The 21,341-nt window shown below is 39.9% G+C and overlaps 1 protein-coding gene across 1 annotated transcript in view; it reads right to left on the bottom strand.

The window, feature by feature from the left end:
* Window positions 1-980: 980 nt before the first annotated feature.
* MAFF (MAF bZIP transcription factor F) overlaps window positions 981-21,341 on the bottom strand; it is a 34,659-nt gene continuing 14,298 nt past the window's right edge. The window contains exons 2-3 of the mRNA XM_089674260.1: window positions 17,355-17,415; window positions 981-7,464 (exon numbers count right to left, since the gene is read on the bottom strand). Of these exons, the coding sequence (XP_089530386.1) occupies window positions 7,054-7,464; window positions 17,355-17,390 (447 nt within the window). The 5' untranslated portion in view covers window positions 17,391-17,415 and the 3' untranslated portion in view covers window positions 981-7,053. The remainder of the gene's footprint in view (window positions 7,465-17,354; window positions 17,416-21,341) is intronic.

Here is a 21,341-nt window from a genome sequence, read left to right as displayed (position 1 = left end):
TTGAAATTTGTTTTGTTTAATTTTATTCATTTTTCAAATTCGGTCGAATTTAATTCAATAGAAAAGTATCGTATTCTAATTTCAGACGACTGTTATATTCTATTTTTTTTCTATGCTTTCATTTTCTAATAGTCTTTTCTATTCAAAATTAGAATTTCCGAAGATGGGTTTAGTCTTCCTATTTTATTCTATGCTATTGTTTTTTCTATTCTATTCCTTTATTCTCTATTGTAGTTTATTCTATTTTTATTTTCTATTCTGTTTCACTCTATTCTTTTGTATTCTATTTTAGTCTACTCTTTTGGATATTCAAATTTTGGAAGGCAGCTATATTCTAATTTATATCTTTTCGATTTTATTTTCTATTCTAGTCTATTTTATATTGTATTCTTGCTTTCGAATTTGATTTCATATTTGAATTCCAATTTGACAACTTTGTTTCGATTTGTCAGATTCGTTTAAATTCATTATTACTGTAATTCGGATATATCCGAATAATGAAAAATTTGTGACATTGCCCTTGGTTGTGGTGAGGCCCCAAGGTCTTATTCAGACAGGTGTCAGATGTCCTATTTAGGCACTGTTGGGCCACATTCTGAATGCTGTGAATAGCAGGCACAGAGGAAATCCCTTTGTGCAATGCTAGGGTCAGGGCCCCACCCATTGAAACGTGGGTTCAGTGTGAATTGAATGTTGGGTCCACAAAGGGAACTGGAAAGGTGTGCTGGGCATCCAGGCCATCCACCTTGGTCTTAAAGTGTTCTATAAGCTAGAACCCCCATCAGCATTTTATTGCAGTCTATGCCCCATAGAATTTCCTCACTTCCTGTGTGACTAAACTGTTGCCACTGCAGAGACGCCAAAATTGCAATAAAAATCCTTTCTGGGTTCTAATCCTTCCCCGCTGTATCCCAAACTGAAAACAAAAGCTTTTGCTGGACATACGTTAACGCGTTTTTAGTTAGGAGGCCAACACAACATTTTACATGAAAATGCTTTTATTCAAACAATATAAAATACACTTAGAAAGGACTTTAAAATGTTCAGAAAAATAAATACCATTCACTATATTTATTTACACACATATATATTAGATGAAAATGTTCAATACATGAGATTTTAATGCAGAATAAGTACTGTGCACTTGTGTCTGATGAACACACAGATACTACACCTGAAATAGGACTCACACCCCAGCTGGCATTACAAGCCATAGTCTGCACTGCAGCAGAGAGGGTGATGGTTCACTGCCAGAAAGAAGGTAAAGGGAATAAATAAAGATAATTAATAAAATGGAACCTTCCTCCTGTCAATGAAATCACCACTAGTGGAAGCCACAGTATGAAAGCATTGTTTACAAAATGAATTGTAATGTGTCACAGAGTAGGTTGTGTCAAGTCAAAAAAGCCCTCATTGTATTCCCAAGCTTCAGCATTGGGAAGTTAATACCCATTGGACTTAGATAGAAGGACAAGAAGATCCACACCTTCCATCTGAATAAGCGGTCTGTTCCTAGACTTATAAATACTTTGGCCTCAAAATAAAAGGAATCAAAAAGGTTTTTCATGAAGCAGGATTATAAAATGGTTTGTCATGTTCTGAAGATGCCGAATAGCATGTATGCCAGTCTTACTATAGTGGCTTGTATATAATGATCCATTTATAAACAGCCATATAAGTGCAAATACTGGGAAGGTAGACCACAGCAAAAAGATATTACAGAATTGGGCATCTGTACATGCAGATGACTGCTATGGACCTCTATATCCTTTCATCTAATCAGGTACTTTGGAAGAATTCTACAGGTGAATTGGTCTAAAAATATATAGGGTAAATCTGACACCTAAACATATGTTCAAATCAGAAATGGATCTTTCCAATTAGCAGACTTAAAGCAGCAGGATCATACTTTGAAACTCTACAAATTAAACAAGTAATTCCTCTTTAGGGAGTTTCCACTTCCAGCAGATAGCAAGCTAAAGCAAAACTGCAAAGAAAAGCTTTGTCTAAGCCAAAGTGTCAGCTTTCATTCTGAAAGAGGTTTGAAGGAGCCAGAGTAGTATGTCTATCTTTAATACTTCATTTAAGACAGATACTATTGAATGCTTTTTTCATATAAATATCAGCGTGAAAGCGTTTTGAGTTGGTATTGCAAAAACAACAGTAATACACATTTTATGTACAGGTTGTAATAAAAATACTTCTAGAGTTTACCTTATAGCGGAGCTCCACTCAAAATAAAAAAGTCAGCAGCTACAAAAACTGTAGCTGCTGACTTTTAAAAAAAATAAACAGACTCTTACTTGTCCCTCGATTCAGCAGTGTGTTCACACTGGCTGTTCTGTGTCCCCACGAGCTGGCATCTTCTGTGTGGGCACCTCGGCTCTGTGACAGCTTGCGACTTCACAGCCGGGTGCCCACTGCGCATGCGCGAGTAGTGCTGCGTGAATGGTCCCATAGTCTTTTGAGACCTGTCAAGTGTCCTAGAAGACGAGGGGGAGGACAACTTCTGCTTCCGATCGCCTTGGCAATTGCAGCAGAAGTGGGAGCGGGTACCTGTCAAATTCAGGTACCAGCTCCCCAAAGGTGCCATTCCTTTAATGGGGAGCCGGGGATGAAGCTTTAAAGCAGAACTTCCCCTTTTGGGTGAAGCTCAGCTTTAAGGCCTGGTTCACACTAGTGCAGCAGTGCTTTCATCCGATTTCCAATGCAATTATATACTGCAATTGCAGTATGACTTGGTGTGTCTGACGTGATTTTCATACTGCGATTTATGGAGGAGAATTGTTGGGGGGAAAAAAATGCACTAGAATTGCATAAAAAAGCTTGTAGATGCATTTACATTGATGTCTATGGGGCATAAAAAGGCACTGCATTGCACAAAAGTAACACAGGACCCTTCCCCAAAGTTGCATCGCAGCTGTGCTGCATTGATGTGAACAGACACCTTTTGAAAGCAATCTGATTTCCATTGTCATGCGATTCTGTGCGACCCAAGTTGCATCTGAAATTGCACCAGTGTGAACCACATTTAGATTGTACATGAATACCATCTACTTTAGCATAGCACACTGGTCTGAGTCTTCCCAACCCCACCAAGATTTTATTTAATCTGTTTTGGTAAGTTGTCTATACCTGTTGCTCTGTAATAAGGCAGCTGTGGTCTATATATGTGTATAATGCTGTATACACAGGCACAAGGCCAAGCTAAGCTGTGGTAGATCAAAAGGCAATGAGTAAGCAACTCTGTCAAGCAGCCATAAGTTATGATATATGGGAAATACAGAAAGAGCTCACAGCATTATTTTACTTAGTAAATGCTGACACTGCCTCTAAATAAAACATTTCTGAAGGTGGAAACCCCCTTTAAATTAAGGAAAAAATATGCAACATGCTGGGGCAACCTTAGGCTTTCTTGCTGTTGCTGATCTATAGCATAATCCCAACATAACCAGTTGCCCAATCCAATTAACAGGTATAGAAACCAAATAATATAATATATATATATATATATATATAAATAAGAGTCATCATTATATATTTTTGTTGTTTCAAAATTTTCATCTGTAATTAGAATTCCTGAATGCAGCTAACTCTAATCTCAAGTAATAATGCTTTTTTGTCAATAACCATTATAAAAAAAAAAAAAAAAAAAATTCTAAAAGACATAATTAAAATAAGACTTTCCCACCCTTAACCCTATTATTTTTAAAATAAAAATATATAAATATACAGAAAAATAAACGTCTCAAACATAAATAAGAAAGCACATAATGGCAACAGGGATAATCAGAGAGAAATGGCCTGGAATATTGAGGTCAGTGACATCACACCCCACAGCAGTGAGAATTCTCTGTCCCATGGCTTGTCAAATTGATTCTTCCTAAAGCAGCTAATAAAGTTATTTTAGAGTGTCTCCACAGGGAAGGAGCGGACCCAGCTCGCCATAAGTAATGGTATACAAGGGAGTGGGGTACTTGTCATATGCCCACACTGGCCACTTCAGCTTTAAAGATACAGTAATATTATATAGTGATGTCTCAAGGACACATTAAAAGTACCGCGCACCAGTATCAGTGTACAATAATGACTTCCTGTGCCAGGACACTGGCAGCTACCCCTACCCAAGCACTTGTTAATAGTATCAATCTGGGGCTCCTCATGAAGGTTGGTATCAAATTCCTTGAGTCCAGGATTTAAGGTCTACCTTCTATCCCTTTATACATGCTAGTCTTTCCTAAAATCTGCATAATATTAATATGCATACACTTTCCCGTGGATTTTCCATCTATTGATTTATTTTCATCCTTGCACTATTCAACAACTTGCAACATAGCACTATAAATATATTATATAGATATGTGGCAGATGTACTGTAGATCTACAGATTTCCTGATTACAACAGTTACTTCCAACCTTTCTCCATCATATGACCCAATTCAGGATTAGTTAGGGTCTTCAAAAGCCTTACCCTGTTCAGTAGAGAATGGAAGAGGCGTATGGACTTGCTATAGTGAGAGGCATTATAGATTTCAGAATGGATCTTATGCTTCTTTGTCTGGTCACTTCATATAAACACAAATTAATTTTTTTCTGAAAGGTGGTTAAACCTGGTGTTAAAATTATTGGCCAGATAACATTACACATTTCACAAAACGTTCCCTTGCCAGTTTGTGTATACCACATGCTCAATGTTATCATCCAGTTATCTACCACCACTACTGATGGCAGTTTTGTATGACTATGGGCAGCTTCACACTGAGCCACTGCGCTTTGGCTACAGCGTAGTATACCCGCGGTATTGATGTGGGTGAGCTGCGCTTTGCCATAGGCTTCTATTATGTTCCACAATTTTGGTGCCGAAGCAGTGTTCTCATGGTTTTGGTGCAGGCTAGCTTCACTTTGCCATAGACTTCCATTATGTCCCATGGTTTTAGTGCATTTTCTGAAAGTGCACCAAAAGTCCTGCATTCATGCAGGACTTTTGGTGCGCTTTCAGAAAAAAAACCAAAACTAGACAATGTAATAAGAATATGGCAAAGTGCAGCTAAACCGCACCAAAACCACTGCAGCCGGTCATTGTGAAGTCTCCTTTGGCTTGTTTCCTTTTGTATTACTGGCACACTAACCAAGCAAAAAAAAAAATAATAATTTACAGGGAATACTGGAAAACACTATTAGAATATAACTGCTTAGATAATTCACCTTTATAATTTTCAGTAACGGATGTTTGTTCCATCATCCTGTACTTCCGCTACACAGTAGGATCCCACATATATGGCTAGCTTCAGTATGCTCATTTCACATTGGCAATATGACTGCTACAGCAGTATATATGAATGCATCAGATCAATGGCTCTTATGACTGAGCAGCACATAAAGCTAAGGAGGAAGCTTTGTGTGAGATTTAAAATTTGCTTGTGACCAGGACATTTAACCCATTCTTGACCAGTGCAATATATTAATTTCAAAGAGCAACTGGCAACAAATAAGTTAAAAACATACAATAAAACTCAAGTACAGCTGAGCCCTTAGAGGAAGGCTTCTCTATCTGAAGCACATTCTAGCTTTAGCCAGCACCCTCAAATCTAATCCCAGGACAGTCGTGAAGCTGACACTCCACATGGAGCTGTATTTTGACTAAAAAGGTATTACCCCGGCTGTTTTTAAAATTACATGATTTTTTGGTTTTCTTATTGATCTGCAACCAGGATTTTCTTTTCAAACTGCCAAAAGATCTAATGTGGTAGCTGTGTACTCCTCTAATCTTCTAAATCACTTACTCTTTCTTAATGCTCTACTTCACTACCAACCTCCTGTTTGCCACCTTAATTGTCAACTTCTTATTCCCCATCTTCACATGACATATTGCTTTCATAACTCTGGGCTATTACTTGTCCCCCACACTGCGTACATTTTTCTAGACCAAAATCCTATGAACCAGACAAAATGAAACCAACCCCCATGAGAGTGCATATATATATGGACTGTCACAGCATCGCGTGGTATAGGTCATCTCTAGCATATGGTAGAAAATTCATCTACATTAGAAAATAACATGCAAACACTTTTTTTTTTAAAGTGAACCTGCCAAGTATGCAACTCTCTGCCCATCCTACATATCACAATAAATATTGTTAAAATAAATAAAATATATTAAAATAATAAAATGTGAAATAACAAAATAGATATCCATATGGATTTCAATCTCTGCATTTTGATTTTTCCCCAAACAATATGAGTGAAGGCTATTTTTTTTACTTCTAGTACAAATATAACGTAGGAAGGGTACATTGTGTGATGGCATAAGTGCCAAAAACAGCATAAATATCTTTGATATAAGGACTATAATATTTTGTGACAGGTTTACTTTAAGAAAATCCAATGCTTTTCCTAAATAAAGCACTACCCAGCATATAGAAGCATACTAGTTCTGAGTTCCACAGCCACAATGTGCTGTGAATGGAATTCTGTAGTTTAAATATGAAGCTAAGCCTACCTAAAACTGATTTGCAGTTTTGGATTGGCACAGGTGTTTTGAATTCGCAAATGGCTTATTGTATCCCTTTACGAGATTTGCCCCCCCAAAGCTCTGGACTCTGTTTCCCCATGTCAGGCACTGCAATGTCTCCTCTTGTCGTGTTCTCCAGCAGGTCATGATAACAGATTCCACCAGGAAGAGTGAGGGCTCCTCTCAATGACTGCATCAGGAGGACACAACTACTGCCACGGTGAAGAGATCTTACTACAAGAGCTTTCCTAGCAATACAGGAAGTTGGTGGGGGCAATTCAAACCATTGGATTTCACCCAAAACTGAAACGTGGATGCACCCTGTAAATTACTGCATTTTTTAACATAATTCACGTACGGCAAGCCTGGTGGGGGAAAAAGAGAAAAAAACAAATAAAACACAACCCTCTGGAGGACCAATTATGGAAGTCTTATACTGGTTGCTAGCCACATCTTTTAAAGGCTGCAGTCTGAAGTGTGGCTGATAGCTGTTGGTGGTGTGAGATGGGACTGGATGCACAAGGAAAGACGTTTTGCATTTGTTAAGAGTAAGAGTTCCCAGAGGATTTCACAATGGTGATCACGCTGGTGGCAGCAACTTTTGCTGGAGTGATGGGCCCTAGGGACACTGAGTGTGCAAAGTTCTGCAGAGCCTCATACTTGGCCCTTAGGGCATCCAGCTCCAGCTTTATAGTAGAATTCTCCTGTGCCAGCTTCTCCACTTCCTGCTGGAGGTCATTCTTCTGCTTCTCTAGTTCCTCCTTTTGGGAAACACGCTTCACACGGCAACTGGCGGCGTAGCCCCTGTTCTTTAGGGTCCTTCTCCTCTGTTTGAGCCGTACCACTTCTTCCTTTGATAAGCCACGCAAGTGGTGGTTAAGCTCCCGCACAGACATTGACATTAATTCATCATCTGAGAGCATTGGAGTGTTCTCCCCAGTCTCTCTTTTCACCTACAAAATAAGGATCAGAGTTTGTCAATGGAAAAAGTCATACATAGAAGCAGCACTGAATTAAATACAATACTTAATTAACACAACACTTAAAAACTTTATAGGCCGAACTTGTGTTTTTTTTTTTTTTCTTTAAACCTTGAACTATTTAACCGATTTAAAAAAAAAAAGAAAAAAGGGTAGCTGTGTACTGCTTTGTACCAAAACAAAGTCTGCATGCACTGTATGTAACCCTTGCTATAACTATGCTTCTCTCTGCATGTTACATCATTACTGGACTTCAGTCCATTGTATCACTGACAAACACTCTGCAAGAGGTCTACTAGTCTGTACAGGAACACAGATGTGGGGGAAAGGCAACAGCCAACAGACCTCCCTTCACTTTGAACATTTGGGAGATTTTGTGATGGAACTGGATAGATTGGGTCTGGTTTTGGAGGATAAAGTCTGAGAGTAACAAATTAAACCCTTCTTGGCCTCTGAGGGAGGAAGCACACTTTAACCACTTCAATACCGGGCACTTCTACCCACTTCCTGCCCAGGAATTTTCAGCTTTCAATGACAATTGCGTGGGCATGTAACGCTATACCCAAATTAACTTTTTATAATTTTGTTCAGACAACTAGAGCTTTCTTTTGGTGGTATTTAATCACAACAGAGTTTTTTCTTTTTTGCTTAAAAAAAAAGAAAATTTGAGAATTTTTGTTTTTGTTATAAAATTTTACAAATAATTGTTCATAAATTTAGACCAAGATGTATTTGGTTACATTTCTTTGGTAAAAATAACCCAAAATCAGTATTTAGTCTGTAGGAAAGCATCAAGTATAGCATCAAGTCAACGAAACTCCTGGGATATTGATCTGGTCAGCTAAGTAGCAGAGGGGGTTGTTAATTTCATTAACACCAAAGCTACTGCAACTGATTAACAACAGGTGCACTAGATGAGCAGCAATGAGACTACCACCAAAACCAGAGCGGTTTTACAGGTGGAGGCCACTGACTTTTTTTCCCATAGTCATCTTTTCTGACTGTTTTTCACTAGTTTTGCATTTGGCTAGGGTCAGTGTCACTACTGGTAGCATGAGGTGACACCTGGACCCTACAGAGGTTGCATAGGCAGTCCAACTTCTCCATGATGGCACATCAATATGTGCCATTGCCAGAAGGTTTGCTGTGTCTTCCAGCACACAGTCTCATGAGCATGGAGGAGATTCCAGGAGACCAGCAGTTACTTTGTATGTACAGGGCCATGGAAGGCCCTTAACCCATCAACAGGACTGGTAGCTGCTCCTTTGTGCAAGGAGGAAGAGAATGAGCACTGCCAAAGCCCTACAAAATGACCTCCAGCAGGTCACTGGTGTGGATGTCTCTGACCAAACAATCAGAAACAGACTTCATGAGGGTGGCCTGAGGGCCCAACGTCCTCTAGTGGGCCATGTGCTCACTGCCTGGCACCATAGAGCTTGATTGGCATTTGTCATTGAACACCAGAATTGGCTAGTCTGCCACTGGTGCCCTGTGCTTTTCACAGATGAGAGCAGGTTCACCCTGAGCACATAACAGACATGAAAGGGCCTGGAGAAGTCATGGAGAACGTTAGGTATGCCTATAACATAGTTCAGCATGACTGTTTTGGTAGTGAGTCAGTGATGGTCTAGGGAGGCATATCCATGGAAGGACGCATAGACCTCTACAGGATAGACAATGGCACCCTGACTGCCATTAGGTATTGGGATGAAATCCTTGGACCCATTGCCAGACCTTATAGTGGTGCAGTGGGTCCTGGGTCGATGACAATGCCCGGCCTCATGTGGCAAGAGTATGCAGGCAGTTCCTGGAGGATGAAGGAATAGATAACATTGAATGGCCCCCACACCTGCCTGGTAAATGCCTCTTTGAGCATGTATTGGTCTGTAAAGTGATTAGGAGGAGCGAATAGTTTACAACAGCTTAGGAGTTTTCCAGTTACCATACCGAACCAGTTCAAGTAAGGAGTTTACCAGAATTTTTGATAGTTTTGGGGCTTTCATGAATCTCAGACTAGTAACTGCACTGGTAGCAGCTACAGGTTATTCAAATATTAAGGTGGCATACACCCACTGTATTAAAAAGAACCAAAATGGTAGTTAAGCTTGGGAGCTATAGCAGCTGGTTGTGACTCCTCAGGAACACATTCATCAATAAAGATGGACAGCGCCTCAATATCATAAGGCTTGGAGACTACCACAGTGGCAGGCACATCTGACACACATTCTTGAAGAGAAGGCATAGAAGTACACTGGCAGCCTGGTCACTGTAAGTGACAGCAAGAAGCAACTGATAGAACTGTGTGTCTTGCAAATATGAGTGATAATAGGAAGCAGTTACCTGAAAGTGACACTATAACCAAAGTAAAAAATATCATATATGATGCTGTCTGTCAGTAGTATCAACACAGCAGCCTTTGTTTTTCTGAGTTCCTCTAACATAATTTATGACCTGGTAATTCGACCAATAAATCTGTAATTACTCAGCTTCCTTTAACAGACCAAGCTGTCCACCAAAAAGCAGTTACAGAGTTGAGACAAACCACTTAAGACTGGGGTCTTACAATGGTCTGCTTTTAGTTATGTAAAACCTTTATCCCAAACGGAAAAAAATACTATTGCTGTAACTGCTTAGCAAGAGTTAGCTATTTAATGGTGGATAAAGCGCCTGGATTAGATTGCTTGCACTCATGGGTCCTCGAAGAGTTGAGTGTTACTAATTTTTAGAGACCACTTAAATGTATTGGTGCCACAAGACTGTTGTGGTCCCTATATAAAAAAAAAACTACAGACTACAGTTTAACCTCCATAGTCAGGAAGACACTTGAGAATTTGATAAAAGACCGCATAGAAGAAGTTTTGGTGGAAAACAATATTTTAGGCAATAGAATGGTTTCATAGGACAGGAGTTGCCAAACAAATCTGATGTCTTCTGTATGATCACATACACTTTAAGCTTCTTATGCAGCTGAGAACAGACAGCTGGAGGAGGAGAAACAGCAGCACATTGAACTTTCCAGCAAATGGCTATGGGGGGTGGTTTGTAAGCATAAATCGGATTATTAGAGTAGAGCACACCATGCTTTGCTCTCCTGCGTAATGTGGTCAGTTTTTTTTTTAACAGGAAAGAAGAGGGACGGGCAGGAACAGGATACGTTTTCATACAAGCACATGGTACAACAGGCACGTTCCGGAAATATGAAATGTTAGATTTACATGCTTTTTAAAGTCTATAGGCAAAAAATACAGTTTGCAAGTTGGTAGAAACTGGCTAAAATACCATATTCAGCAAGTCGTGATAAAAGGATAAGTTCACTTTCTGAACACGTTACACCCGTGTTTAGGGTGTTCAAAGTGGTCTGGAGTGGTAAGTGTCCTATGAGGCTGCAGGAACCCTGACCATCTGTCTGGACAGTACTGATTGGCCCTGTGCTGATCACATACACTCTCCCCAAAAAAAACAAAAACTCTAGCAATACACAAACCGAGCATGCAGCTTGCCCCCAAGGCTCCGTACTATCAGCAGATGGTTTGGGGACAGTAGTAGGAGAGTATCAGAGAAGACAGGATCAAATATCCTTTACATAATGCAGAGGATTAACCCCTTAGGTTTCAAAAGTGAATATAACAAACATGCTTTACTGCATATACAGACTTTGATTGTTGTGATTTTATTGTTGTGGGTTTAACACTTTAAGAAGACATGTGGCTACTCCATGAAATTGGAGGAGAAGCGGTTTAACCTTAAACTGTGCATGGTTTTCTTTTTTTTTTTTACTGTTAGAGTGGTAAGGATTTGGAACTCCCTTCCACAAGCAGTGGAGGTTGCAGGAAGTGTAACAGCGTATACCCAGAGATGGATGCGGTTCAACAATTTTGGCTTCAACCTCCATCTTGGCAAAGGGATTAACCATCCTGACAAATATATTTCTCCCTCATTCTTCCCCCCTCCCTTTCTGAGAGTCCCAGCGACATTTGGCCAGTGTGTATGTGTGTCACAGAAGGGTCATAGGAGCTACAAAGCCCCCCAAGGGAGCTGGGGCCTCCCTGTCCAAAAAACCTGCAAATTGTAACACCTTGGAAGAGATAAGGCAAGCTTTCCCAGGAGTTGAAAGAGCTAATAACCTAACTCAGCGTAGGTAACAGAATCAGATAACCTTTGTTAAAATCCACTTTTCCCCTATGTCTCTTATCTTGGAATATGAGAGACTTACATAAAAACCGGGCATATCGTCAGATTGGCCACGAGAAGGTAAACAGTTTGATAGATCACTCGCCTTGTCTCAAATACATAGGAAAGCAGAAAAATAGATCTTGTGAACTGTTCAGTATAGAATTACATATTTCAACTCTAATCACTCCTTAGACGTGTCTGCATAATAATCTACCTGCGGGTGGAATGTCACTTGTGCATAGGAAAAGTTATGAGCCCAAATATGAACTACACGAGATTTTGGCTCTAGTTTAGGTCGACACCCAGACCTACACTCCCTACACGGGGTATTGGTCCTTGACGTCAGAGACACCCCCTGCTGGGGAACTACAAAATAGGCTGTCTAAGAGTATAAGTTGAAGACGGTCTCTGTTATATATATATATATATATATATATATATATATATATATCTCTTACATCTTTTTTGTAAATTTTTTTATTGCACCCGTTTGACCTTTTAGTAATAAATCTTTCCTTCTGAAAGTGTTGAACTGTTTCTATAGCGCTTTATTGCAATTTACGAATTCCTGCCTCTAAAGAGAACGCTACTGTGTGTGTTTAACCCTCTGCATAATCGGCCTGTGGTGACCGTATTATGCAGACGATTATCTCAACCATTATAGTGTTTTAGTTGATAATCGCAGAGTTTCCTCTCTCTGTACAAAAAGGAGGTGGTGGCAGTGTGAAGGGTTAATTGCGTAATTAACCTGACCCAGTAACAATCGCTCAGGCTGCCGGTACATCGATGGTGGTCCAATTCGCTGGAAAATCGTTGTGCAGGGTGCAGCTGGGTGTGGCATTGTTACGCACGTGACATCGCGGTTTTAGATCGGCTAGTCCTTTGGTCACGAGTTTGGTGAGAAGGTCTGGGGTCTGATACCGCAATCGTGACAGGAAGTACCAATAGTTTAAATAGAAAAAAAACTCTTAGATGGGCGTCTTCGTGAATGCAATATATAGGGATACAGGAGATATTGACTTAAAAACACACACAAATACACAGCCACATAGGTTGAACTGTATGTCTATATTCATTATTACCAAGTATGTAAGAGTGTAACATACAACATGTTAAGCATCCTACCCCCCCCCCTTTCCCTGTGACAGCAGGCCGTGCTCCTCTCCGCCACGCCATTCATTCACAGGAATCCGTGAATGAACGGACTACACGTCCCGTCTGCCAACACAAACATCTTTTCGTTCTAAATTAGCGCTCTTGCAGCTGAGTAACTGTCTGCCCATATGGAAGTATATGGACAGAGCTGTCAGAGAGTTTGAAAAAGCCTGACATTGCACCCATGATCCACTGATCACAGGTGCAATGCTTTGCAGGCTCCAGGGTAGGAAAAATAAATAAATATATTAAACACACTTTTTTTTTTTTACCTGCAAAATCATGTGAATTTATTTTTTGTAAAGGTGAACTTAGACCATTCAGAGTATGAATCAAAGGCTAACACTGGTTAGAATTTTGTTTGAATTTTTTTGTTTTAAGAATGTTCTTATTCTTTCGATTTTCTAATAGTTAGTGGTCTCAATATAATGTTCATTACAGTCCATTTACCCCTATGGACCGGTGGGTGTAAACAGATTTGTGTCTGTTTATACCTGCCTATCTCCAGTCTGATTTGGTCTGGCAAAAAAAATTAAAATAAAAGTTACGGAATAGGAAAGCAGTCAGGTGTAAACAGACAATGTAGTCCATTTATTCCTAGCTGTCCATAGGGCAGAGAGGGCTTTGTCCGTGTCCAATTTGCAGAAACTCAGCATCCCTATATTTACAACACGGACCTGTCATCTGCTGCCCTGCTCTGATCAGCGGGCATATCTCCTGCTGATCAAAAGGAGTCTGCCCCGTGTGAAAGAGGCCTTATCCAGTCAAAGAATTTTTGTACAAATGTTCCTTCGAAAATCTACTGGTGCAAAGCCAAATTAAGGTCAGCAGTAGTGTACCCTAAGGTTTAGTGTTGGGACCCTTGAGTTTGGGATTAAAAATACCATTCTTCATGGTTTGCAGAAAACACCAAGGTATGTAATGTAATAACGTCCTTACAGGATGTCTCCAACTTTCAAGCAGACCTTAATGCACTATTTAATTAGGCAACTATGTGGCAAATGAGGTTCAGTGTGGATAAATGTCAAGTTGTGCACTTGAGGACTAAAAACATGTATGCCTCATACATTCTAGGAGGTGTTCAACTGGAGAAGTCAAGGGCAGAGAAGGATCTGGGTGTACTGGTAAATTAGGAGAGAGAGAGAGAGAGAGAGATCCTGGGTTTAGTAACACTTTAACCTCCACATATGGAAAGGTTTCTTCACAGTTCAAGCTGTAAAAACATGAAATAGGCTCCCTTAAGAACTAGTTTCGGCCAGATCATTTCTTTTCTTTTTTTTTGTTAGGCCTGGATGAATTCCTGAATACACAGAATGTAACTAGATATTCCTAATCTTAGGTAACAGCACCAGGGATTGCTGATCCAGTCATATAGGATTTCCTGTTAGGGAATCAGGAAGGAATGCATTGGTTATTTAGGATTTTGTTTGGCCTTCCTCTGCATCAACCGTGGGTATAGGGTTCTGTAGATAGAGGTTTTCTATTTATTCTGTTTATTTTTTCTATTGGTTGAACCAAAAGGGTTTGTCTTTTTTAAAGAGACTATGTGCACTGGTTGCAGCTCCTCAGGAAAGAGGGAAAACTCCAGAGGGTGCATGGTCAGTTAATCAAGAGGCTATATAAAAGTGAGGAGTAATGAGCGAATAACACAAGCTTCTTCTTCCTATGTCATGTGTGTGAGACTTTGTCCTCAGCAAGGGTGCTGACAGTGCATATGATCAGCTGCTAAAGCTTGTGGCTGGAAGCCTATTTAAAACAGAACTTCAGGCAAAAATCTAGGGAACTCAATTTTATGCCCCAGATAAAATCTCCTACCATACAAGTAGAGCTGCAACAGTTCAAAACATCTCTCCCTGAAATCATGATAATGCTTTTCAATCTAATTGAAAAAAATGAAAGGAAAAAAAAAAAAATGGATGCAGCTTTCTAAGTCACCTCTCCCACCCAGCCCACTAACTGGACAGTATACTGTATATCTATGGTAGTACTTCATCTAATATGGCAACTGAGTCCCATGTATGGCACTACCTGCATGGGGTTTGTGTGAGTATCTTCTCACACAATCTAACATACAAATACTGGTAGGTTAACTGTCTTCTCCCAAACTGGTCCTAAACACACTTTTTTTTGTGTAATGACATTATATTAGTAGTTCCTTTATGGTATGAAAATGGTTCGATGCACTCTAAAGCACAACTTAATGTGTCGGTACTATGTAAATATAGGAACTGAATAACAGAAAGCAGCTATTACAGCTGAGCCAGAGCTTCACAAGAAATCTCAATGTCCCAAATTCAACTCTGTCTTGCAGAACTTCTTTAAATAAAGTGGAACACCACTCCAAAAAACATTACATAAAACCGTTAAAATAACTGCATAGCAATTGCCTATTCTGCCAAAGGCATATCAGGTAATCTCAGCACAATAGTTTGCATCCCAGAATTTGGGAGGCAAGAAATCTAGCACATAGTAATTCCAAAAGGATACTAAATTCTGGCACCTGACACAATAATACCAGTTTCATCAGGATAATAATTTGTCCATTATGTTTACAAGTTTAGTCTGTGTTTCTGTTTAGCCTTGTGATCAAGGCACCCTTTCCAGACAATGGAGAGGATTTACTAAAACTGCAGAGTACAAAATCTGGTCCAGCTCTGCATACAAACCAATCAACTTCCAGGTTTTATTGTCAAAGTTAATTGAACAAGCTGAATTTAGAAGCAGATTGGCTACCATGTACAGCTGCACCAGATTTTGCACTCTCCAGTATTAGTAAAGCAATCCCACTGTGTCTAAAGATAGAATGAAAACTTGAAGCTAAATAACTCAAGAGATGTTTGCAATGTAATGAGCTAAGCTAATCTAAAGGGAATCTATGCTCTAACACAACCACAACTACTATACACCCCAAATGATTCAAACACCCTTTCATCTACTGTCAGAGGCACAATCTCAAGTTTTACCTGTAAAACCATCTGCTGGTAAGCGACAGAGCAAGGTTGTTCTGGGGGGGGGGGGGAATGCAGTGATCATAGGAGGTTCTAGGTTACTAAACTACAAAGTCTCATTTGTTTAATTGTGAAGCAATGGGGGCATTAGCAGTGCCCCTTACCACTTTCAAAAAGTTATATTAGAGCAAGGGTACCCAAAATCTCATCGACCCCTTCCTAAAGTTTATCAACCTCCACACATAAAAAGGATTTAGTAAATACTTCTTTAAATATATTAGTACTATGAATAATAATAATTATTATTATTGTCTTGTGAATACAGTCAGCATTTCCCATTAGTATCAGACGCTGCCATTAGGGTTGTTACATTGCTGAATTTTTAGTAAATGCGGAGCACTCTGTGCCACTGAGTACCATTACTCTCTGGGCAAACTCACTGGCACTGCAACACTGTCCAAGTTGGGGGCAGTCCCTGGATTTCCAGGAGAGTTTGAAAAGAGTGTGCTAACTGAATCTTCAACAGAGTACACTCAGTATGGGAAGTAGATGTGCGCATGTATTCTTCAAGGAGGGAGAAAGGTGCAGACACACAATGCACAGCCCACAGGTAAACAAGGCCAGTAACACAAAACTGAACCTTGATGACTCAAGGTCGCTCTCACTGGTGACTGACCATCCAAACCTGGGTAACACTTTCTCTCTGTTAACTACTGATCTCAAATAATCAATTGACCCCAATCATTATTTATCGACCATCTACCTAACGTCCACAATATATTTACTGTCTCCCCTTTGACCCCTAGCTATTTTATTGACCCTTTGGATAGTCCCATCAAACCTCCAGGGTCATTATTGATCACCTTGGGAAGCCCTGTAATAGCATAAACCCAACATTGTACTTTGTCAGCATAGGCATTTTAACCCCTTACTTCCCAGTGGGGAAGGGAAGATCAACCTGATCATGTGACCACTGACCGACCTTTCACAGGGGTCCCATGATTAGGCACCAGTTTCGCCGCCTCCTCCTCAACTCCTGATCATTACTAGAGGCCGGAATCTTTATGATAGCTTGGGCTTTAGGAGAGTGCAGTGTGAGTACTCTCACCACAGAAACCTCTGCCACCCATGGACACATATGTAGTGTGTGAAGGTTAAAGCCACTGCACATATGCGTTACATGGGAGGCAAGTGATTAAGAAGCAGGTTTTGTTACATGCAGTATCAAAACAAAATGAACATATGGTTCATCTCAGTGCAAGGCCTGTTGGGTCCACTTCCCCTTTATGAGAAGAGCAGGGGGAAACATATTTTACTCTTCTCTATTTGATCTTTACTAAGTTTGTGAATCGGGGAAGTGTTTAGTAAGGGAAAGCCTAGCGACCCTATCAGATTCTACAAAAAGAACTTTACCTGTAGGTTTTGTTTTTCGTGTTTTTTTTTTTTTTTGTTATATAGAGGACATGTATGCAGAGCTCCAAGCTATAGTTGCCCTTTAAACCGATATATAAACATACTTTTATTGTGCAGTACATACTTTGTGAATAGGGAAAAACTGAACTGTCACAAAGATATCAAATGAAATACCTTTAAGGCCTTAGACGACAGTCCGTCTGACGACATTGTTGCTTAGTGATCACTTCCTCTTCTGTAAAGAGTGCAAAAATACAACGAACCATTAATAACCATTTGCAAAAGAATGAAAAGAAATAATCATGTCAAAGCAGCAACTTTGTAGCAAATTATGTTGCATAACAGTCTCTTGGGATTATTTTCTCAAGTGATTTTTCTACTTTCAATAGCTGGCTGCTGCTATAGCTGCTCCTTTACTTGTCTACTATGCATGTCCAAACCTCTGACATAACATTCTCATCAGCAGCTGTATTAAACTGAGCAGATGCTGAAGTTTCTATAGCCAGCTCCAAGCGCGACATAAATGAGCTACAAATTGCTGAAAATTACTGTAACAAAGACTTTTCAGTGACTGCAATTCAGTTTTTCCTAGCAACAATTTATTTACACACGTGTTTCAGTGATTATAGAAATATATGCACCAATCTGACAGCAGATCAGGGCAAACAAAATTCCATCAACATTCACATCATACCACAACGATTAAAATGAGAAAGTTAAAGCATAGAAAATTATTTTTATTCATTTGCAACCTGCATTTGAACTTGCTAGAAAAATTGACTAGCCAATTCCTTAACATGACGATCCTCCCTCCTTGCATTCCATAGCCTTTTTTTGGGCGTGCCTAATTACCCGTGTGCTGCCCCAGCTCCTCCGCCTCCCCCCTCCCTACATAAACTTTAATGTAGGTGGAGGTAAAGTAAATATTAGAGAATGTCACCTCAGTGACAGCTCTAGGTCTGCTACCATCACTTCTAAGATGGCAGCTCCCAGCGGCAGTCTCAGGTCTTTAGCGGTCTACACAAGGAAGGCTTTTACAGTTAAACAACATGCTTAACATACATTAAAAGCACCATAATAATGGTCCACCTTTTTTCATGGATTTAGTAAATGCACCCTAAATGTGCTTAAAATGTTAAAATGCACACATTATCTTATAGGAACAATTGAGAATCATGGTTGGTTACATGATCTCTGCTGAAAGGCCTTAGGGAACTAAAATTTAGAACCAGCCAATCAGTAGCGTTGAGTAAATTCTAACCCTCCGATTCAACAGATCCCTGTATCGGAGAGGGCTCAGGGTGTTGCTTTTCCGCAGCAACGGATTCCATTAAAAGGTTGATTTTTTTTTTTTTTAAGCAGTGGTCCACATATGACCATCATTTGACTATGGTAAAAAAAAAAAAAAACGTCCCTTATATGAATAGATTGGATCTGCTATTGTACAGTCAACTGAAAAATTAACTACCATCACTAAACCACCGGTCAGATGCGCTAACCTGCAATTTTTTCCTTTATGTGGTATTCCTGGTTCCACTGTTCTTTCAGGCAAACAAAATATCAGAAGCCCAAGCTTTAACGCCACCCCTGAGGAAGTGCATAGGGTTTACAGTCACCCATTGACTGGCTCTGGATATCTTAATATGTGACTGTCTCAAAAACACAGGCACTAAATTTCTAAGCATTCAACAGCAGACAGCACCGGTCTTCAGTGGGGTTGCCACCTCATCGGTTTAAAACCAGGCACGTATTAATTACACAGGTTCCGTGGCTGATTAAGGTGGCAATTAAACTGACTTAGTGCTTTATCTGCATTGAATTAACCTCAGAACCCGTGTGATTAATATGTGTTCGGGTTTAAAGGGATGAGGTGGCAACCCTAGTATTCAGGCCTGTGCCTTTCCCTGCTGCCCAGCGTCCTCCTAGAGTCACTGATCCAGGACAAGAATGGAAATTTTTATATTTGATTATTCTTAACAAGCAGTAAAAAGGCTTCAGAACAATCCCTCAATGACCTCTGTAGTTCAAGGCACTATTGAACCACAGCTCACAACCCCCCCAGCTCCCCTTCCTAGCCCCCTAACCTCTTACCTTCTGACCGCATCATCCTCTCACATTTCAGCTTAGACCTTGAAGAAGGGGACATACCCTGAAAGCTTGTCCTCAAAATTGTATGTTAGTGCAAATAAAAAAAGTATCACGGACAGTACTCAATTGTTTCTGTCGCAAATGCACTAATACGGCTACAATCACCTCAAGCAGCCTGGCTGGCAAAATCTAGCAGGGTGCTTCTTGTGCCTGCACGTCAACATCCAATACACTTGATTGAGACATAATGATACTATTGAAGCAACATTCTATACACGGTTTTGGGGCATTAACGTGCAGGCAGTGCCTTACTAGATTTTGCCACCTGGGATGTAAGTAGAGCAGGCATCTGCTACCCTCAGATAAGATAAGTATGCACCTGGTTGGTGTTTAACTTCAGATAGATAGGAAGATTTGGGGTTTAATTAAAACAGTAAACTTTTCCTTGAAGTTATTTATCTGTAGCAGGGCAGCACAGTGGCTAAATGGTTAGCACTTACGCCTGGCAGTACTAGAGTCGTGGGTTCGAATCCCAGCCACAGCACCTCCTGCCTGGAGTTTGCATGTTCTCCCTGTGCCTGCGTGGGTTTCCCCCGGGTGCTCCGGTTTCCTCCCACACTCCAAAGACATGCTGCTAGGTTAATTGGCTCCTGTCTAAATTGTTCCTAGTATGTTTGTTTGTGTATGTATGAATGTAAGTTAGGGACCTTAGATTGTACACCCCTTGAGGGTTAGGGACTGATGTGAATGTACAATATATATGTAAAGCGCTGTGTAAATTGACGGCGCTATACAAGTACCTGAAATAAAAAAATAAATAAATCTGTAGCTCAGCTTACCTTGCTCCCCCTCCCAGCAGTGACTTGGCAGTCTCTAATGTAAACACACAGCAGGTGCTCTGGGAATGGAAACAGAGTGAGCTGAGCTGCTAAGAATAAAAAAACAGACCTTCTGCTGTGGATGAATTGCTACACATTGCGCTCAGATACAGAAGTCACCGAGTACTTATTGAGCTTATTTGTTTATAACCCCTGTCATTGTGGCCCATTGGAGAGATTTTCTTTCACTTCCTGTTCCATAGTCAAAACTGGAAATGAGACAAAATCCTAGGTTGTCACCAGAACAATTGTAGTCAATGGAAGATTTCCACGCCATTCCTATTTTGGTGACAACCCAAAATTTGGGATTTTCTCTTTCTATTTCACTCTCAGTGAGACTGGTAAACAGGACAAAGAGTGAAATCCCCTTACAGGGGGACAGACACCAATAAAAGAATAACAGGGGTTCTCTCCACTCTATCCAAGACTAAAAAAAAAAAAAAAAGTTTTGCATACAGAACATTCCAGTAATTTAATTTCCTGCTTATATGATTGGCTCACTGCTTTTCTAAAACTCTGACCCCTCCTCTGAGCAGCTCCCTATAGGCTCTACTCTGTTCTATGCTATAAATTTTCCTACACTATATGTGAGATTACCCCTTTTTTTTTTTTTCTTTTATTGTGAATTGATCTATGTATAATCGCATTTTTGTACTTAGTCCTCTTGTACACTGGACATTTTTACAGCTGCTGTTTTTGGCTTTTGATGTTTTTTTTTCTACAGCCAGTAAACTCCCCAGCATGTTATCTTATGTGTCCATGCACACATAGACTGTAATCAACGTTTATTGGCTGGAAAAAAAAACCCAGAACTGGTAGGTTTCTAGAGGAGTTTTTTAGCTGTAAAAAGGCAGCAAAACACAGCAAACCGGCATTTTTGGACTTTTGACAAAAAAAAACAAAACAAAACAAAAAAACTGAAAAACTCATGTTTTTAATGTGACTTTACACAGCTAACGTTACCAGCGTTCTCAAAAACGCCCAGTGTGCATGGAGCCTGACAGATGCAAGTTACAATTTCAAAAGTTGAATCAAAGAATAAAATACAGTTTCTAAACAAAAAATTTTCCTACATATAAAAAATAAGTTGCATTCAGTTAACTTATGCTGTTATCATACAGAACATTCTCTAACTCTCATCCAGTGATCATATGATTGGTTTGTTTATGCAAAAGATTTAGGTAAAAATGCAGGC

The sequence above is a fragment of the Staurois parvus genome, unplaced genomic scaffold (assembly GCF_062004578.1).
Source record: "Staurois parvus isolate SC_StPar_1 unplaced genomic scaffold, SC_StPar_1.0 ptg000149l, whole genome shotgun sequence".
Classification (NCBI taxonomy): domain Eukaryota; kingdom Metazoa; phylum Chordata; class Amphibia; order Anura; family Ranidae; genus Staurois; species Staurois parvus.
Note: the sequence above shows the minus strand (reverse complement) of the source record. Positions and strands in the feature narration are given on the sequence as shown.